Genomic DNA, 20,271 nt, shown 5'->3' with positions numbered 1-20,271 from the left:
CACTACCACTTCCTCGACCCCTTCATGGTCTCTAAATTGTCAGACTGCTTGTCCTGGATGAGCAGAAATTTTGTCCAATTGAACATTGGTAAGACCGAAGCTGCTGTTTTCGGTCCACGCCACAAACTCCGTTCCACAGCCACTGATTCCATCCCTATCCCCAACTTCTGTCTCTGGCTGAATCATGCTGTTCACAACCTTGGTGTCATATTTGACCTTGAAATGAGCTTTTGACACATAACCACAGCATAACTAAGACCATCTATTTCATCCTCCATAACATCGCCTGTCTCTGCCTTTGCCTCAGCTTATCCACTGCTGAAGCTCTCACCCATGCTTTTGTTACCTCTAGACTTGACTATCCCAATGCACTCCTGGCTGGCCTCCCACATTCTACCCTACGTAAACTAAAGGTGATCCAAAACCCGGCTGTCCTAATTCATACCAAGTCCCGCTCACCCATCACCTCTGTGCTCGCTGACCTACATAGGCTCCCGGTTAAGCAAAGCCTCGATTTCAAAATTCTCATACTTGTTTTCAAATCACTCCATGGCCTCACCGCTCCCTATCTCTGTAATCTCCTCCAGCCCCACAATCCCCCGAGATGTCTGTGTTCCTCTAATTCTGCCCTCCTGAGCATCCCTGATAATGATCACTCAACCATTGGTGGCCGTGCGTTCTGTGGCCTAGACCGTAAGCTCTAGAACTCACTGCCTAAACCTCTCCACCTCTCTACCTCTCTTTCCTCCTTCAAGACGCTCCTTAAAACCTACCTCTTTGACAAAGCTTTTGGTCGCCTGCCGCAATTTCTTTTATGTGGCTTGGTGTTAAATTTCTTGTCTCATAATACAACTGTGAAGCACCTGGGGACATTTCACTATGTTAAAGGCGCTATATAAATACAAGTTGATGTTGTTGATGTAAAGTTTCTGTTAATGTGGTGTCAAACATAAAAATCTTTACTTTCAACATGATCTTGGACATATTTGTATGCACCTTTGGAAGTAGCTTAGTGAGTTGCAGTAAATGGTGAGGCATAATGGTACCCCCAGCAGTGGTGATGAGTGTGAAAGGAATGGTTTGGTCATTGTAGAGATGCTGTATAGTGTTGGTGTGGGGGTGGTGCCAACCTAGCGCATCATGTGACAGCCTATGGTTGTACAGCATAAAGTTAACTAAGTCTGTCCATGATGCAGCCATCCCTGGCCTCCCGGGCAACAATGTGCTCGGGTGCTGATGCCCTCTGTCCTGTGCAACATCAGGTGATTGCAGAGAAGGTTGGTGTTGTTGTTGGTGCTGCTAATGTGCCTGGTGTTGGGGCTCATCTTTGTCCAATTCTGAGGATCAAGGTGAGAAAGTATAAATGGCACCCATGTTGATGGAATAGATGGCAGGTGAAGTGCTGATGACAGAAGCAGGTGAGAGATTTCTTCCAATGAGGCGAGACTGGATGGAAACTTTGCTGCAAAGATTTGTAGCCTGCAGAATCTGTGCTGGAAATTGACTTAGCAACAGCTTCTGCCTGAGGAAAGTTATCATCTGTCAGGTGGGAGGTTTTACTGTACATTTGATGCTGTCAACTAATCAGCTGGAGCGATGGCCACAGAACTCTCTCCTCAGGTTGACAGACGTGCTTCCTGAGCAGCATGGTTCCCGAAGCCATGCAGTTAAATTTAAAAAGTACGTCAGAAGAGCCTGTTAACGGTCTGACAACTAGCTATTAATCATCTCAATTAGATGGCCTGCCGCTGCTGGTCGGCTTCTCGATAACAGACGCGTCTGCCGGAATAGCGCATGGGGGTGGGATGACAGCGGGTTCTCGACCCGCTCCAAGATATTTCAAATTTCACACCAGACCCACTGTCAAAAATAACAACTTTCCCACACTCCCTGCCACCGATCGTGCTCGATACCACCCTGGAAAATTCCGATCAGAGAAGTTGCAACACGGAAGTAGGCCATTTAGCCCAACCAGTGGCTGTAATTTTCCCGTTGCCAAGTGTGCAGGTTTGGGGGGGGGTCGGCAGTAAAAATTGGCAGCACATAGGGAACCCACCATCATCTTGCCGACTTCTGCATTTAACTCGGATGCGTTTGTAGGCACGCCATGGACCTGCTTGGGAGAGGCGGGTGACCTCAGTCAAGTACTGAAATGCTTGTTGAAAGACCCTTAAGAGGATTCTTAACAGTAGCTTTTGGCTTTAACTTCAGGAGCACGGGATTCACGCACCTCGGGAACCTCGCCTGTGAAGGGGAGGCAGAAGCTCAGTGGCCATTGTGCGAGTCCATTAATTGAGAGCTGGGCAAAGCTCATATATAATCCCACACCTGATTACTTGGCTAATGGAAAGGCACTTGCTGACTCCATCTTGTGCAGAGATTTAGCTGTCAGCTGTTTGCAGGTCATTTCTGCAACCTTGGATACCACTCTCACCACATTGCTAGTTGCTATCACAACATTGAGGGATTGGGCCTCTGATCTCCACATTACCTGCCATCTATTACATCAGCATGGGTGCCGCTTATGCTTTCTCACCGTGGACCTCAGAATCGGACCAATATGAGCCACAGCACCAGCAACACCAGCAGCAGTAACAACCACAGCAGCTGTCTTCTCCTCAACGACTTGATGCTCCACAGGAGAGAGAGGGTCAGCACAGGGCTGCAATGCGCCGGAGACGATACCCCAAACATGGTATATATTATGTTCAGAATATCTCCATAAGACTGTGTTGTAAGCTCAAACCATTGTGACCTTGGTCTCTTTAATGTAACTCCAAAGTGAGGAAGCAGCATGGTAGATTGCCTTTTATACCTGCTTGCCCAGGGTGCATAGGTGACCTTTAGGTCTCCCACAGGTGTGTCCTCTGGTGGCAAGTCTTAAACATTGGTGAAGTTTGCATACATAACATCACTCCCCCACAAAGTCTTATGTAAAAGTTATTTGCAAGTTGAGGCGATCTGGCGCTCTGCGTTCCCGTGTCGATTGCCTGAGTTGAAGTCCTGACATGAGTGAGTTCATCGGATCATTGGTGAACGGCAGCGCGACTGGTCTGATCAGACTGTCGGGCATGGTGGGTTCATCCTTGTGGTTGACAGCGAGGTCGATTGCTGGTTGAGTGTGTGTTGGTGGATCATAGATGGTAAAGTCTTCTTCAAACTGTTCTTGGTTGTCAGTGAATCGCAGTTTGGTCTGATCCAAGTGCTTTCTGCACGTTTTCCCATTCAACAGTTTAACAACAAACACTCTATTCCCCTCCTTGGCTAAAACAGTGCCAGCAACCCATTTGGGACCATGACCGTAATTGAGAACAAACACAGGATCATTAAACTCAATGTCACGCGATACAGCCGAGCGATCATGGTACACGTTATGCCGGTGCCATAATGATCATTGAGATCCGGATGGACAAAGGAGAGCCTGGTTTTGAGTGCTCTCTTCATTAACAATTCTGCAGGGGGAACCCCGGTGAGAGAGTAGGGATGCGTCCGGTAGCTGAGCAGGACCCGAGATAACTGAGCCTCCAAAGAGCCGTCCGTTACGCATTTCAGGCTCTGCTTGATGGTTTGGACTGCCCATTCCGCTTGACCATTGGATGCGGGCTTAAATGGGGCAGACCTGACATGCTTGATGCCATTGCGGGTCATGAACTCGTTGAATTCTGAGCTGGTGAAACACGGTCCATTGCCACTAACAAGGACGTCAGGCAAACCATGGGTGGCGAACATGGCCCTGAGGCTTTCAATGGTGGCAGTGGACGTATATGATATTATTATACATTCAATCCATTTAGAGTAAGCATCCACTGCTACTAGAAATATCTTTCCTAGAAAAGGCCCTGGGTGCGTTGCTCAATTGTAAGCAAGTGTTGCATTGGTGTACACATGACTCCAATTTGGAGTCAATGCCGGGCCACCAAACTTGCGACCTGGCGATAGCCTTCATCATGACTATGCCTGGGTGAGTACTGTGTAGGTCGCGTCTAAATGTTTCCCTGCCTTTTTTTGGCAAAACCACACGATTCTCCCATAGGAGACAATCCAATTGGATGGACAATTCATCCTTATGTCGGTGGAACAGCTTAATTTCATCTTGCATTTCCCCGAGAACCGCCGACCAACTCCCATTAAGGATGTAGCTTTTTACTAGTGATAGCAGAGGGTGTTGGCTAGTCCAGGTCCTGATCTGGCGAGCCGTGATGGGTGACCCCTCGCTCTCAAAAGCATCCATTACCAGAAGCAAGTCTGCGGGTTGCGCTATTTCCACCCCGGTGATGGGCAATGGTAGCTGACTGAGGGCTTCAGTGCTTGGTCTGTGGCAGATTACATAGTCATAAGCAGACAATATTAGTGCCCATCTTTGGATGCAGGACGAAGCATTGGTCTTGATACCTTTGCTTTCTGAGAACAGTGAAGTCAGCGATTTGTGGTCGGTTTCGAATTCGAACCGGAGACCAAATAGGTATTGGTGCATTTTCTTAACCCCATATACACATGCTAATGCTTCTTTATCAATCATACTGTAGGCTCTTTCAGCTTTGGAGAAACTTCTGGATGCATATGCAACCAGTTGCAGTTTGCCTGACACATTGGCTTGCTGTAACACACAACCGACCCCATACGACGACGCATCACAAGCTAGTACTAAACGATTACACGGGTCATACAATACCAGTAATTTGTTAGAGCATAGCAGGTTTCTGGCCTTATTAAAGGCTGTCTCTTGAGATTTATCCCAAACCTAGTCGTCACCCTTGCGTAGCAATAGATGCAAGGGTTCCAGCAAAGTGCTCAACCCCGGTAGAAAGTTACAAAAATAGTTGAGGAGTCCCAGGAACAAACGCAGCTCCGTCACATTCTGTGGTCTGGGTGCATTCTTGATGGCCTCCGTCTTGGAGTCCGTGGGTCTGATGCCGTCTGCCGCAATCTTTCTCCCTAGAAATTCTGGCGCCAGGAAAACACACTTGGAGCATTTCACCCTGAGTCCCACTCTGTCCAGTTGCTTTAGAACCTCTTCCAGGTTGTGCAAGTGTTCGTTTGTGTTGTGACCAGTGATGAATATTGTCTTGGAACACCACGGTGCATAGAACCGATTTCAGCAGACTCTCCATGTTCCTCTGGAAGATTGCCGCAGACAAGCGAATCCCAATGCGGCATCTGTAGTACACGAACAGTCCTTTGTGCGTGTTGATGCACGTCAATTTCTTTGACGGTTCAGCCAGTTTCTGTGTCATGTAAGCAGAGGTTAGATCTTGCTTGGTGAACGACTTTCCCCCTGCTCGCATTGCAAATAGGTCCTCCGCTTTAAATAGTGGGTACTGGTCCTGTAACGAGACTCAGTTGATCGTACCTTGTCGTCCCTGCAAATTCTGACCATCCCATCGCTCTTTAGCACCGGCACGATTGGACTGACCCACTCGTTGAACTCGACTGGCAATATGATTCCCTCTCGTTGAAGTCTGTCCAGCTCACATCATGTATGGGACTGCTCGGGCCTTGTGATGAACAGGCCGTGCCCCAGGAACAAGATGGATCTGCACCTTGGTGCCTGGCTCAAATAACACTGGGAATTTGTTTAGCACCTGGGCGCACAAGGTGTCATCCATTGAATTCAGTGCTTTGATGTCGTCCCAGTTCCATCAGATCTTTCCTAGCCAACTTCTGCCGAACAGCGTTGGGCCATTCACTGGTACAATCCATAGTGGCAAATCATGCACCTTTCCGTCGTATGATACTTTCACTGCCGCACTGCCGATAACAGGTATGAGTTCTTTGGTATAGGTGGAAGGCTGTTTCCAGTTGGGTTCTGCACGGCTCAGTACTAGGTCCCTTGCTTTTTGTGGTATATATCAATGATTTAGACTTGAATGTAGCGGGTATGATTAAGAAGCTTGCAGCTGTGTGGTTGATAATGAAGAAGGAAGCTGTAGACTGCAGAATTATATCAATGAACAGGTCAGGTGGACAGAACAGTGACAATTGGAATTCAATCAGCAGAAGTGTGAGTTAATGCATATGGGGAGGGCTAACAAGACAAGGGAATACACAATAAATGTTAGGACACTGAGAAGTGTAGAGGAACAAAGGGGCCTTGGAGTGCATGTCCACAGATCCCTGAAGGTAGCAGGACAGGTCGATAAGGTGGCTAAGAAGGCATATGGAATACTTGCCTTTATTAGCCAAGGAATAGAATATAAGAGCAAGGAGGTTATGCTTGAAACACTGTATAAAACATTAGTTAGGCCACAGCTAGAGTACTACTTGCAGTTTTAGTCACCACATTACAGGAAAGATGTGATTGCACTCGAGAGGGTGCAGAGGAGATTTACAAGGATGTTGCCTGGACTGAAGAATTTTAGTTATGAGAAAAGATTGGATAGACTTGGGTTGTTTTCTTTGGAACAGAGGAGGCTGAGGGAAGACCTTATTGAGGTGTATAAAGTTACGAGGGGCTTGGATAGAGTGGATAGGAAGGACCTATTTCCCTTAGCAGAGGGATCAATAACCAGGGGACATAGATTTAAAGTAATTGGGCGGAGGTTTAGATTGAATTTGAGGGGAGATTTTTTCACCCAGAGGGTGGTGGGAGTCTGAAACTTACTGCCTGAAAGGGTGGTAGAGGCAGGAACCCTCACCACATTTTAAAAAGTACATGGATGTGCATTTAAAGTGCCGTAACCTACAAGGCTACGGACCAAGAGCTGGAAAGTGGGATTAGGCTGGATAGCTCTTTGTCGGCCGGCATGGACATGATGGACCGGAATGGCCTCCTTCTGTGCTGTGACTTTCTATGATTCTATGAGGAGAAGGAACCTGAAGTGGAGATGGTACCAGAAATGACACACATTGATGCCCGGGAGGCCAGGGCCGGCCTCATCATGGCCAGATTTACTTAACTTGCTCCAATGCACCCATGTGGCTTCCACATTCTGTACTAAGTTTCCTCCCTACCCCAACAACACCTTAAAGCATTCCTACAATGACCAAGCCATTCCTCTCACCCAAACCCCCATTGCTCGATGTTAAGTAATGTCTCACCATTCACTCCAAGTGACAAAGCCATTTCCAAGTAGCAGGCAAAAATGAACAAGACCAGAAAGTGGTGCAAAGAAATACATTTATCTGTGTCATAAAAATAACTGAAAATTAACATTAATATTTGTTTATATACCTATGTGCACACCCTTGTGCATCTAGTTTTGTGTTTTTTTTTCTTTTCCGAGTGCTTCTACAAAGAGCAAACCCTGTGGCTGCAGCTGAGATGGAGACAGGCTTCTCACGTCCCTGCTTCGACTGCTTGGATAATTTTGGCAGACGTCCTCTGTGTTTTGGAGCCTGTGAGGGCTCTGCCAAAGACTGCTCCTCCTGCAACTGTGCAGGGGTAGATTCTCCATAGGGATCCGAGGAAGCATGTGGGGCTCTGACTATGGGGGAGGCAAAGGGAGAGAAGCCGCCACTTCCATATTCCCTCTCGCCCTCAGCCCTCTCATGGGTCACCTGCACTTCACTGCCAGCAAGGAGCTGGAGAGCACCTCACTGCACATCAGTGGGGCGTTGATAACCCTCCAAGAGATGAGGTTTATAAGCGACTGCTATCTGTTATACACAGCTAGCATGTGCTCATGTGACTGCTGCATTTGCTGCTCCATGCGATTGGCCATCCTTTCCGTGGAACAGTACATCGTCACCATCGCCTGCGACATGGTGGTTCTCATATTGGATCTGGACTCCACCATTCTCTCCACATTTGTAGACATCGCAGCTGCAAAAGTTGCCAGAGCTTCATGCAATTGTTGCTGCCCCTCCAAGATCACCCTCTTTCTCGAAGGTCCCCAAGGCTCAGCGTCTGTATGCAGCTTAGCAGAGCATGGAGTGTCCTGCGCTCTCTGGCAAGGAATCTTCACCACTCTCCCTGTCTCCACCATTTGCTCTTGCTCACTTGTGATGTGAGAGACACTGGGTGACAATACTACTGTATCTCACACAGGACCCACTGAGGTGTGTGTATCTGAACTGGTGCTGGGTGCGCTTGTGTCTGCTAATGGTGCACCATCAGAGACTGGAGCTTCCTCAGAGGAGTCTTTTTTCTCCTATGGCTGGACAGTGGGAGGTGGGGGTGAGGGTCACATGATGGACCTGTGGAAGAGTAAAGAGATGAATTAGAAGTGTCTCCCTCCTCGTCCGCCCCCCTCTTGCCAGCAGCTCTGCAACTCCAGAGCCGCCTCCCTCTGTTGGAGTCAATTGAGTGAATATTACAGGACCACCTCCGGTTCTCTGCCTTTCCATCTTGTTCTGGGTTCTCCTGCAAGGAGGGAAAGAAGAGAACTTTAAGTGAGCATGATAGAAGGAGTGTAAGGAATGGATTGGCTACATCTGTAGAGGGTGACAATGTCAGAGTGGCCTGACATTGCTAAATGGCCTTCTTCTGTGGTGTCACTTGCATTGATTAGGGCGAGTGCATTAGGATTAGGGCGAGTGTGAGGAATGGTTAGTCAGATGAGGATGTAAGTATGTACATAGATAGAGAGGGAGGTTGGTGTGAGGAATGATGTGTCAGAGTAGGCTTGGGAAGGCAGAGTGATGGGGATGTGGTGACTGGCATAAAAGCTCATTGAATCTTTTCCTGCACAGGATCCACATCCGCCTGACAACGTCCCTGCTGCTGCCCTCCTTTGCGATCTCCAACCATGGCCTTTTGATGTCTTTGGGTGGTCTTTTGTGCTTATTAGCAGGGAACAGGACCTCCCTGCATGCTCTCAGTGCCTGCACCAGAACATCGAGAGATGCATCGCTAAATTTTGGTGCAGCCCTCTGCCTTTGTGTACCCATGAGCGACATTTTTATCAGCTTTCTAACAGTAATCAGATCTCTGGAAATGACCTTGCACATTCCTTCATCAATCTAACGAGGGAAATTAAGGATAGTGTTAAATCCAAGGAAAAGGCATATAAATTGGCCAGAAAAAGCAGCAAACCTGAGGACTGGGAGAAATTTAGAACTCAGCAGAGGAGGACAAAGGGTTTAATTAGGAGGGGGAAAATAGAGTATGAGAGTAAGCTTGCAGGGAACATAAAAACTGACTGCAAAAGCTTCTATAGATATGTGAAGTGAAGAAGATAAGTGAAGAGAAATGTAGGTCCCTTGCAGTCAGAATCAGGTGAATTTATAATGGGGAACAAAGAAATGGCAGACCAATTGAACAAATACTTCAGTTCTGCCTTCACGAACGAAGACACAAATAACCTTCCGAATGTACTAGGGGATAGTGGGTCTAGTGAGAAGGAGGAACTGAAGGCTATCCTTATTAGGCGGGAAATTGATGGGATTGAAGGCCGATAAATCACCGGGGCCTGATGGATGGTCTGCATCCCAGAGTACTTAAGGAAGCGGCCCTAGAAATAGTGGATGCATTGGTGATCATTTTCCAACATTCTATAGATTCTGGATCAGTTCCTATGGATTGGAGGGTAGCTAAGGTAACCCCACTTGTTAAAAAAGGAGGGAGAGAGAAACAGGCAATTATAGACTGGCTAGTCCGACACCGGTAGTAGGGAAAATGTTGGAATCAATTATTAAAGATATAATAGCAGCGCATTTGGAAAGCAGTGACAGGATCGGTCCAAGTCAGCATGGATTTATGAAAGGGAAATCATACTTGACAAATCTTCTAGAATTTTTTGAGGATGTAACTGGTAGAGTGGACAAGGGAGAACCAGTGGATGTGGTGTATTTAGACTTTCAAAAGGCTTTTGACAAGGTCCCACACAAGAGATTAGTGTGCAAAATTAAAGCACATGATATTGGGGGTAATGCATTGATGTGGAGAGAGAACTGTTTGGCAGACAGGAAGCAAAGAGTAGGAATAAATGGGCGCTTTACAGAATGGCAGGCAATGACTAGTGGGGTATCGCAAGGTTCAGTGCTGGGACCCCAGCTATTTACACAAAGGAATTGAATGTAATATCATTAAGTTTGCAGATGACACTAAGCTGGGATGCAGTGTGAGCTGTGAGGAGGAAGCTAAGAGGCTGCAGGGTGACTTGGACAGATTAGGTGAGTGGGCAAATGAATGGCAGATGCAGTATAATGTAGATAAATGTGAGGTTATCCATTTTGGGGGCAAAAACAGGAAGGCAGAATATTATCTGAATGGTGACAGATTAGGAAAAGGGGAGGTGCAACGAGACCTGGGTGTCATGTCATGGTACATCAATCATTGAAAGTAGGCATGCAGGTACAGCAGGCAGTTAAGAAATCAAATGGCATGTTGGCATTCATAGTGAGAGGATTTGAATATAGGAGCAGGGAGGTCTTACTGCAGTTGTACAGGGCCTTAGTGAGGCCACACCTTGAATATTGTGTACAGTTTTGGTCTCCTAATCTGAGGAAGGACATTCTTGCTTTTGAGGGAGTGTAGCGAAGTTTCACCAGACTGATTCCCGGGATGGCAAGCCTGACATATGAAGAAAGACTGGATCGACGAGGCTTATATTCACTGGAATTTAGAAGAATCAGAGGGGATCTCATAGAAACATATAAAATTCTGACGGGATTGGACAGGTTAGATGCAGAAGAACATTCCCAATGTTGGGGAAGTCCAGAACCAGGGGTCACAGTCTTAGGATAAGGGGAAAGCCATTTAGGACCGAAATGAGGAGAAACTTCTTCGCTCAGACAATTTTGAACCTGTGGAATTCTCTACCACAGAAAGTTGTTGAGGCCAGTTCGTTAGATATATTCAAAAGGGAATTAGATGTGGCCCTTACAACTAAAGGGATCAAGGGGTAATTAGAGAAAGCAGGAATGGGGTACTAAAGTTGCATGATCAGCCATGATCATATTGAATGGTGGTGCTGGTTCGAAGTGCCGAATGGCCTACTCCTGCACCTATTTTCTATGTTTCTATGTTTCAAATGAGATGTGTGCAACGCTGCTTTAAATATCGCACTGGAAGCAAATCATCGATGACCTCATTAGCCCCGCGTGACTGGTTCAATTGGGGCCATTAAGTAACGTTGCACTGAACAACGCGCTGCTCACAACATTGCGCTCCCAACCGCACGCACACAACCCGACTCCAAGGTAAAGATTCCGGCCAGTGTGTGTTGGCATTTGCTTCCAGTCGAGCAAATAATTCTAATTGCATTATATCCATTCTGTTCCTATATCCCTTCAATCTCTTTTCCTTTATCCACCTGTCCAATTTAATCTTGAGTGTTAATAGAATTTCTGCCTCAACCACTGTAAATTTTGTTGATGTTATATGGTACAGACTAGAAAAAGTGAATCTGTGTAGTATATAAAATATCAAGCAGTTTAAGCATGTTCTGGATTTATCATAACATGGCATGGTGCATGTATTGCAGAAATGCGAAAAGAAAATCCCAGATCTATGGTAGTGCCTTCGCACTGAGCCAGGCTATCCAATACTTAACCTATGCAGCTAGTTTTCGATTTGGGGCCTACCTAATAACAATAAAAGAAATGGACATAGAAGGTGTTTTCCTGTAAGTATTATATATTGTGCCTTTTTATTAAATCTATTAGGAAATGTCGTGATTTCTAATACACTAAGGATGCTGAAAGTGTCATTGTCCAGGTCTCTTTTATAACTACATAGAAATGGCTCCTTACCCATTATGTGAATTCTCCAGTGTGTGCTGAAGTGAGAATGAAAGATTGGTGTAACTTAGGTAGAATAATATGATTTTGCTATATTGTGAGAACTTGAACCAGATTTTTCGGATGCTCAGGGTGGGATTAACGTTATGCCGTGAGTCATTTTTATACTGATCTTTATATTGGAGTACTTCTGCTGACAGAAGCTCTTAGTTTAGCAACAGGGTAATGATGCAAATGAGAATTGAGCAGTGCCACTGGAGTGCCAAGCACCACATAAACAGTTCTTGAACCTCCTCTTGAGACAACAGTTCTGCCAACAGCAAACGTAAACAATTGCCATTGTGATATTGTATGTCACAGACCACTACTCGTTCTGCCTTAGTTCACCCTTCCAGTCCAGCAAGGCAGGTTAACATCCTTGATAATGGATAAGGGCCGAGGCCCGAAACTTTAAAGTTGCCATCACAAGTCAAAACAAATTGTGGATGTGCAGTTGTTTCTTAGTTGCTGCTGGCACTCTCAAATCTGCCATCAAATATATTTAATTTGAATTCCAGAGCACCAGGAGCCACTAACAATGCAGAGTCACTAAGTTGCTGCATTGCTGCAATATGAATGGGGCAATAGGCACTTTGACATTGACACTGATATTACAGTCAGTTTGTGGGTGCACCAATTGTCACACATGTCTGCTTGTTAGTTGTGTGTGCCCTCAGGTCATTTGATTCAAGAAGGGCTGTATGTTTCTGTGGGACTTTTATAAATTGGGCTAAAACAATTGTAAAGGTTTTTGTTAAAATAAATATTCATATATCTGTCAACATTGTCTGATTGAATAATGTACCCTAACAGTGATTTTTATAATGCACTATGATTAATGTTTTCTAAAATGAAATTCTGCAGTGTTTTTAATGCCATTGTGTATGGTGCCATGGCAATTGGACAAAGCAGTTCCTTTGCTCCTGATTATGCAAAGGCAAAAATTGCTGCAATTAACCTGTTTGCACTATTTGAGCGTGTGCCATCTATAGACAGCTACAGCACCGAAGGGCAGACGCTGGTGAGTATTTTATTCACAAAGACTAAACTAAAAACACATGTGATTTAGGACTTGTGAATCAAGCCAAAATCTAGATTATATAGGTGCTTGATATTTGATGTAAACTATTTATTCTTTACATATGTATACATGAAATATGTAAACTGCTGCCATTTAGGTTGATTGCTATTCAGAAATGTCTATCTTTCTGGAATGATCCATTCTTTTCCTTTTGTTCCTATGGGATCAGATAGAGCACGTGTAATTTCAAGTCTCAATTTTCATATCTCATAGGGTTCCCACAGATGCCCATGATACCAGTTTTCTTCCTTATTGGGTTTCACAGGTATTGGTAGGGTTTTCCAAATAATCCTATTAAAATCCAGTTTTTTATGTCCACGAGCTCCTGTGGCATGGCACTTAAGTAACTCTGTACAGTCACTTTATTTCTCCATTTAGTCCAGTAGATGTATCTGTGTGAGGATTGCTGTTGTTTACAATATGATGGAAAATGTAACACCATAATATGGCAATGAATTGGAAAACCTCTTGGGCAGGGATTCCACTCAATTCATTACAAATACTAGTTTCCTTCAGAGAGAATGCTTTGTGAATTGCACTGTTGGAAATCAAGAAGAATTTATTACAGAAATCAATTTTTTTCTATTTAGGAAACTGATGGAAATACATTATGTACCATGTAAACTGCATGCACACATTTTAAGAACATTAAAAAATAGGAACAGGAGTAGGCCACCTGGCCCCTCGAGCCTGCTCCGCCATTTAATAGGATCATGGCTGATCTGATCATGGACTCAGCTCCACTTTCCTGCCTGCGCCCCATAACCCTTTTCTCTCTTATCGCTCAAAAATCTGTCCATTTTCGCATTAAATATATTCAATGACCCAGCCTCCACAGCTTTCTGGGCCAGAGAATTCCATAGGTTTACAAACCTCTGAGAAGGAATTCCTCCTCATCTTAGTTTTAAATGGGCGCCTCTTATTCTGAGACTATGTCCCCTAGTTTTAGTTTCCCCTATGAGTGGAAATATCCTCTCTGCATCCACCTTGTCAGGCCCTCTCATTATCTTATATGTTTCGATAAGATCACCTCTCATTCTTCTGAACTCCAATGAGTATAGTCCCAACCTATTCAACCTATCTTCATAAGTCAACGCCCTCATCGCCAGAATCAAGCTAGTGAACCTTCTCTGAACAGCCTCCAATGAAAGTATATCCTTCCTTAAATACGGAGACCAAAACTATATGCAGTAATCCAGGTGTGGCTTCACCAATACCCTGTACAGTTGTAGCAGGACTTCTCTGCTTTTATACTCTATCCCCCTTGCTATAAAGGCCAACATTCCATTTGCCTTTCTGATTACTTGTGTACCTGATACTAACTTTTTGTGTTCATGCACAAGGACCCCCACATCCCTTTGTACTGCAGCACTTTGAAATTTTTCTCCATTTAAATTATAATTTGCTTTTCTATTTTTTCTGCCAAAGTGGATAACCGCTTTTTAAATGCCATCATACTTTTGTTAGCTGTTTTAACCTCTTCATTGTTGGATTGAATCTATATTTGTCCAGAATAGATTACTTTGCTATTGTGTAGTGCTCCATTCCGATGATCTAGACAAAAATTGACAAACGTTGTCTAAATTGGCAGGCAAATTTGCATAATACAGAATTCAATTTCCACAATAATTGGGAGAATGTCTCTTTTTCTTCATAACTAAAAATTCATAAATGAAATTACATTCTCACAAATTGTACATTTCAAATGCCAGAAGTTCTCACAATCTAATTACTGAGGAAAACTAGGCAGTCTCCCCATATTTTGTGCAGAGGAATTTCACTTTTACATGTGGTAGGGAGGGTGCAGTGAATGGAAATTTAAAAAGTCAAAAAGAAACGAGAAGGCAAGAGTGCAGGGTAGCGATAGGTGTAATGATATCCAGAGTGTGACAGGAAGGGACATAGCATATAAACATAAGAGTGCATCAAAAGGTAGGGTCAGAGTCGGGAAAAATGGTAAAAAGACAAAATTAAAAGCTCTTTATTTGAATGCATGCAGCATTCGTAACAAGATAGATGAACTGAAGGCACAAATAGAAATAAATGGGTATGATCTGATAGCCATTACAGAGACGTGGTTGCAAGGTGACCAAGGCTGGGAACGGAATAGTCAGGGGTATTTGATATTTCGGAAGGATAAACAGGAAGGAAAATGATGTGGGTAGCTATGTTAATAAAGGATGAAATCACTGCAGTAGGGAGAAATTATATTGGCTCAGGAGATCAAGATGTAGAATCAGTTTAGTTGGAGATCAGAAATAATAAGAGAAAGAAGTTACTGGTGGGAGTAGTCTATAGGCCCCCTAACAGTAGCTACATTGTAGGACAGAGTATAAATCAAGAAATAATGGAGGCTTGTAAGAAAGGTACAGCAATAATCATGGGTGATTTTAATCTTCATATTGATTGGACAAATCAAATTGGCAAAGGTAGCATTGAGGAAGAGTTCATAGACTATATTGAGGATGTTTTCTTAGAACAATAGATTGTTGAACCAACCAGGGAGCAGGCTATTTTAGATCTGATAATGTATAATGAAACAGGATTAATTAATGATCTCATAGTAATGGATCCTCTTGGGAAGAGTGATCATAGCACGGTAGAATTTCAAATTCAGTTTGAGGGTGAGCAAGCTAGGTCTCAAACTAGTGTCCTGAACTTAAATAAAGGCAATTACAAAGGTATGAAGGCAGAATTGGCTAAAGTGGACTGGGAATATCGATTAAAGGGTAAGATGGTGGATGAGCAGTGGCAAACATTTAAGGAGATAGTTCATATCTCTCAACAAAGATATATTCCAGTGAGAAAGAAAGATTCGAAGGGAAGGATAAACCATCCTTGGCTAACTAAGAAAGTAAAGGATGGTATCAAATTGAAAACAAAGGCATACAATGTTGTGAAGAATAATGGCAGGTCAGAGGATTGGCAAATGTTTAGAAACCAGCAACGGATGACTAAAAAAAATAATAGAGAGAAGATCGCTTATGAGAGTAAATTGGCAAGAAATATAAAAAACAGACAGTTAAGAGCTTCTACAGGTATATAAAAAGGAAGAGAGTAGCGAAAGTAAATTTTGGTCCCTCAGAGGATGAAACTGGGGAATTAATAATGGGTAACAAAGAAATGGCAAGAGATTTTGAACAAATATTTTGTATCGGTCTTCACGGTAGAAGACACTAAAAGCATCCCAATAATAGATAATTAAGGGGCTATTGAGAGGGGGGAGCTTAAAACAATCACTATCACTCAAGGAAAAAGTACTAGGCAAACTAATGGGACTAAATGTGGACAACACCACTGGGCCTGATGGCCTGCATCCTAGGGTCTTAAAAGAAGTGGCTGCAGAGATAGTGGATGCATTGGTTGTAATCTACCAAAATTCCCTAGCTTCTGGAGAGCTCCCAGCGGATTGGAAAAAGGCAAATGTAATGCCCCTATTTAAAAAAGGAGGTAGACAAAAAGCAGGAAACTATAGACCAATTAGCCTAACACCTGTGGTTAGGAAAATGTTGGAGTGATTTTTCCAATGATTTTTTTGTATTCATTAACCAGTTATAAACATGGATTTTAATTAAATGTTGAAGTTGATGTTCCAGTAAAGAATGGTTGGTCAATAAACCTGGGCATGTTTCTGAAGAGTTGTAAAGAGTCTATGATGTGAAGTCATATTTACATTCGAGTTTTTGCTAGAAATAAAATCTGTAGTACAGAGGTAATTTTTGCAGGAGCCAACCTGATTGCTGAAATCATCTTTGTCGTTTCATTTGTTTTATCATAGGACAAATCTAATGGTGAGTTGAAGTTCGCCAATGTTTACTTCAGATATCAGAGTCGCCCAGATGTATCAGTGCTCGAAAGGCTGTCAATTAAGGTTGGACAAGCACAGACTTTAGCACTGGTTGGCAGCAGTGGATGTGGCAAAAGCACCTCAGTACAGCTCATAGAAAGATTCTATGACCCACTGAAAGGACAAGTGGTAAGACCAAAACTTGCTTTATATAACATTAAGTAGAAAGGATGCTTCAAAAAATCCATTCTTGTTCCTGTTTATTTGAACCCAAAAAACGAATGAGTATTTAATAGTTAATTTTGTATATAATATATAAAATTTAAATCTGTGCAAACCTCTTGTCAACTTTTTCCAAAACACATTCCGGCATCTTAACACAGTCACAATCAATAAGGAGGTGGTACTCAGTAAGATCTATATTAATGACTTGGACAAAGGGACCGAGTGTAACGTAGCCAAGTTTGCTGACGATACAAAGATGGGAGGAAAAGCAATGTGTGAGGAGGACACAAAAAATCTGCAACAGGACATAGACAGGCTAAGTGAGTGGGCAAAAACTTGGCAGATGGAGTACAATGTTGGAAAATGTGAGGTCCTGAAATTTGGCTGAAAAAATCAAAGAGAAAGTTATTATTTAAATGGAGAAACATTGCAAAGTGACGCAGTACAGCGGGACCTGGGGGTACTTGTGCATGAAACACAAAAGGTTAGTATGCAGGTACAGCAAGTGATCAGGAAGGCCAATGGTATATTGGCCTTTATTGCAAAGGGGATGGAATATAAAAGCAAGGAAGTCTTACTATAGCTATATAAGGTATTGGTAAGGCCACACCTGGAATACTGCGTGCAGTTTTGGTTTCCATATTTATGAACGGATATACTTGCTTTGGAGGCAGTTCAGAGAAGGTTCACTAGGTTGATTCCAGGGATGAGGGGGGGTTGACTTATGAGGAAAGGTTGAGTAGGTTGGGCCTCTACTCATTGGAATTCAGAAGAATCAGAGGTGATCTTATTGAATCGTATGATTATGAGGGGGCTTGACAAGGTGGATGTAGAGAGGATGTTTCCACTGATAGGGGAGACTCGAACTAGAGGGCATGATCTTAGAATAAGGGGCTGCCCATTTAAAACTGAGACGAGGAGGAATTTCTTCTCTCAGTGGTTTGTAAATCTGTGGAATTCGCTGCCTCAGAGAGATGTGGAAGCTGGGACATTGAATAAATTTAAGACAGAAATAGACAGTTTTTTATGGGGAGCAGGCGGGGAAGTGGAGCTGAATCCATGATTAGATCAGCCATGATCTTATTAAATGGTCGAGCAGGCTCGAGGGGCCGTATGGTCTACTCCTGCTCCTATTTCTTATGTTCCTATGTTCTTATAATTGGACTAAAGGGGGATAAATCCAATGGACCTGATGGCTTTTGGCTTGCATCATCGGGTCTTAAGAGAAGTAACGGCAGGGATAGTGGATGCATTGGTTGTAATTTACCAAAATTGCCTGGATTCTGGAGAGGTCCCAGCAGATTGGAAAACTGCAAATTTAATGTTCCGATTTAAAAAAGGAGGCAGACAAAAAGCAGGAAACTATAGACCAGTTAGCCTAATATCTGTGGTTGGGAAGATGTTGGAGTCCATTATTAAAGAAGTAGTAGCAGGACATTTGGAAAAGCAAAATTCTGTCAGGCAGAGTCAGCATGGATTTATGAAGGGGAAGTCATGTTTGACAAATTTGCTAAAATTCTTTCAGGATGTAACGAACAGGGTGGATAAAGGTGAACTAGTCGATGTGGTGTATTTGGACTTCCAGAAGGCATTTGACAAGGTGCCACATACAAGATAAAAGTTCACGGGGTTGGGAGTAATATATTAGCATGGATAGAGGATTGGCTAACAAACAGAAAACAGAGAGTCGGGATAAATGGTTCATTCTCGGGTTGGCAATCAGTAACCAGTGGGGTGCCGCAGGGATCAGTGCTCGGACCCCAACTATTTACAATCTATATTAACGAATTGGAGGAAGGGACTTAAGGTAACGTAGCCAAATTTGCTGATGCTACAAAGATGGGAGGAAAAGCAATGTGCGAGGAGGACACACAAAATCTGCAAAAGGACATAGACAGGCTAAGTGAGTCGGCAAAAATTTGGCAGATGGAGTATAATGTTGGAAAGTGTGAGGTAATGCACTTTGGCAGAAAAAAATCAAAGAGTAAGTTATTATTTAACTGGAGAAAGATTGCAAAGTGCTGCAGTATAGCGGGACCTGGGGGTACTTGTGCATGAAACACAAAAGGATAGTATGCAGGTATAGCAAGTGATCAGGAAGGCCAATGGAATCTTGGCCTTTATTGCAAAGGGGATGGAGTATAAAAGCAGGGAAGTCTTACTACAGCTATATAAGGTATTGGTGAGGTCACGCCTGGAATACTGCATGCAGTTTTGGTTTCCATATTTATGAAAGGATATACTTGCTTTGGAGGCAGTTCAGAGAAGGTTCACTAGGTTGACTTTTGAGGAAAGGTTGAGTAGGTTGGGCCTCTACTCATTGGAATTCAGAAGAATGAGAGGTGATCTTATCGAAACGTGTAAGATTATGAGGGGGCTTGACAAGGTGGATGCAGAGAGGATGTTTCCACTGATAGGGGAGATTAGAACTAGAAGGCATCATCTTAGAATAAGGGGCCACCCATTTAAAACTGAACTGAAGAGAAATTTCTCTCAGAGGTTTGTGATCTGTGGAATTCGCTGCCTCTCAGAGCTGTGGAAGTTGGGACATTGAATAAATTTAAGACAGAAATGGACAGTTTCTTAAACAATAAGAGGATAGAGGGTTATGGACAGTGGGCAGGGAAGTGGACCTAAGTCCATGATCGGATCAGCCTTGATCGTATTAAATGGCGGAGCAGGTTTGAGGGGCCGTATGGCCTTCTCCTGCTCCTATTTCTTATGTTCTTATCCACATTTATAATGTAAACTTGCCATGTTGTAATGACACCCTCTGCCAGTGGAAGTGTTGCAGCACTGCCATTATTTCATTTGGGCTGCCGCTGGAAACCTAGTGGATGCAAAACAGGCAATAGTGAATCAGCATTCTGCTTTATATCCCACCCAATTGACTTCAATGCAAAAGGAAATCGGGCGGGGTGTAAAACAGGCATCAGTTCCTTATCTTAATAAATAATGAACTCTTGTGTGAGAATATGATCCAACTAAATGATCAGGAACTCTGAGTCAATAACAACAGCATTGTCGCAAGTTTGTCAATGACTGCTGCGCATTATGTGGTGAGATTGAATCAATTCTATTGGACTCATTAATTGATTCCAATTAGTTGAACCATTTGTCTCTCCTGAAATCATTCTTTCACTGTGATGTGACTGAGTACGTAAGAGGCTGTATCAGGGTGTACATAGCAATCTAAAAATGTTTACACCCACAAGCCAATCTGCTACCCCTCCCCCCACCCTACCCTAGCCTAACGTCCCTGGAACGCCAGTGCAGACACCAACCTTATAATTATTGGTGTACTTGCTAATTCTTATCCTCTGGATAGCTATAGCCAAATAGTGCCACCATCATGAGACCTAACAATGCTCTAAGTTTATCTGATCAATTTTTCCAGCTTTGCAAAATAAATTTACATGCAATTGTATACATAACTAAGACCATTTACCATTCTTGCACTCCCCAAATTCAGGCTCAATGAAACAGGATTGAGATTGATGGAGAATGCTGTCTCTAT

The 20,271-nt window shown here is 43.5% G+C and overlaps 1 protein-coding gene across 8 annotated transcripts in view; it reads left to right on the top strand.

The window, feature by feature from the left end:
• LOC139264463 (ATP-dependent translocase ABCB1-like) overlaps window positions 1-20,271 on the top strand; it is a 276,998-nt gene that overhangs the window by 215,570 nt on the left and 41,157 nt on the right. For 7 of the 8 annotated variants that reach the window (XM_070880982.1, XM_070880981.1, XM_070880983.1 and 4 more), the window contains 3 exons: window positions 11,367-11,507; window positions 12,526-12,682; window positions 16,521-16,718. In XM_070880982.1, the coding sequence (XP_070737083.1) occupies window positions 11,367-11,507; window positions 12,526-12,682; window positions 16,521-16,718 (496 nt within the window). Of the gene's footprint in view, window positions 1-11,366; window positions 11,508-12,525; window positions 12,683-16,520; window positions 16,719-20,271 lie in introns of those variants that run through there. The other variant, XM_070880989.1, reaches the window with a different exon arrangement.

Source organism: Pristiophorus japonicus, chromosome 5 (genome assembly GCF_044704955.1).
Source record: "Pristiophorus japonicus isolate sPriJap1 chromosome 5, sPriJap1.hap1, whole genome shotgun sequence".
Lineage (NCBI taxonomy): Eukaryota > Metazoa > Chordata > Chondrichthyes > Pristiophoridae > Pristiophorus > Pristiophorus japonicus.
This window is presented reverse-complemented; position numbering and strand designations above follow the sequence as displayed.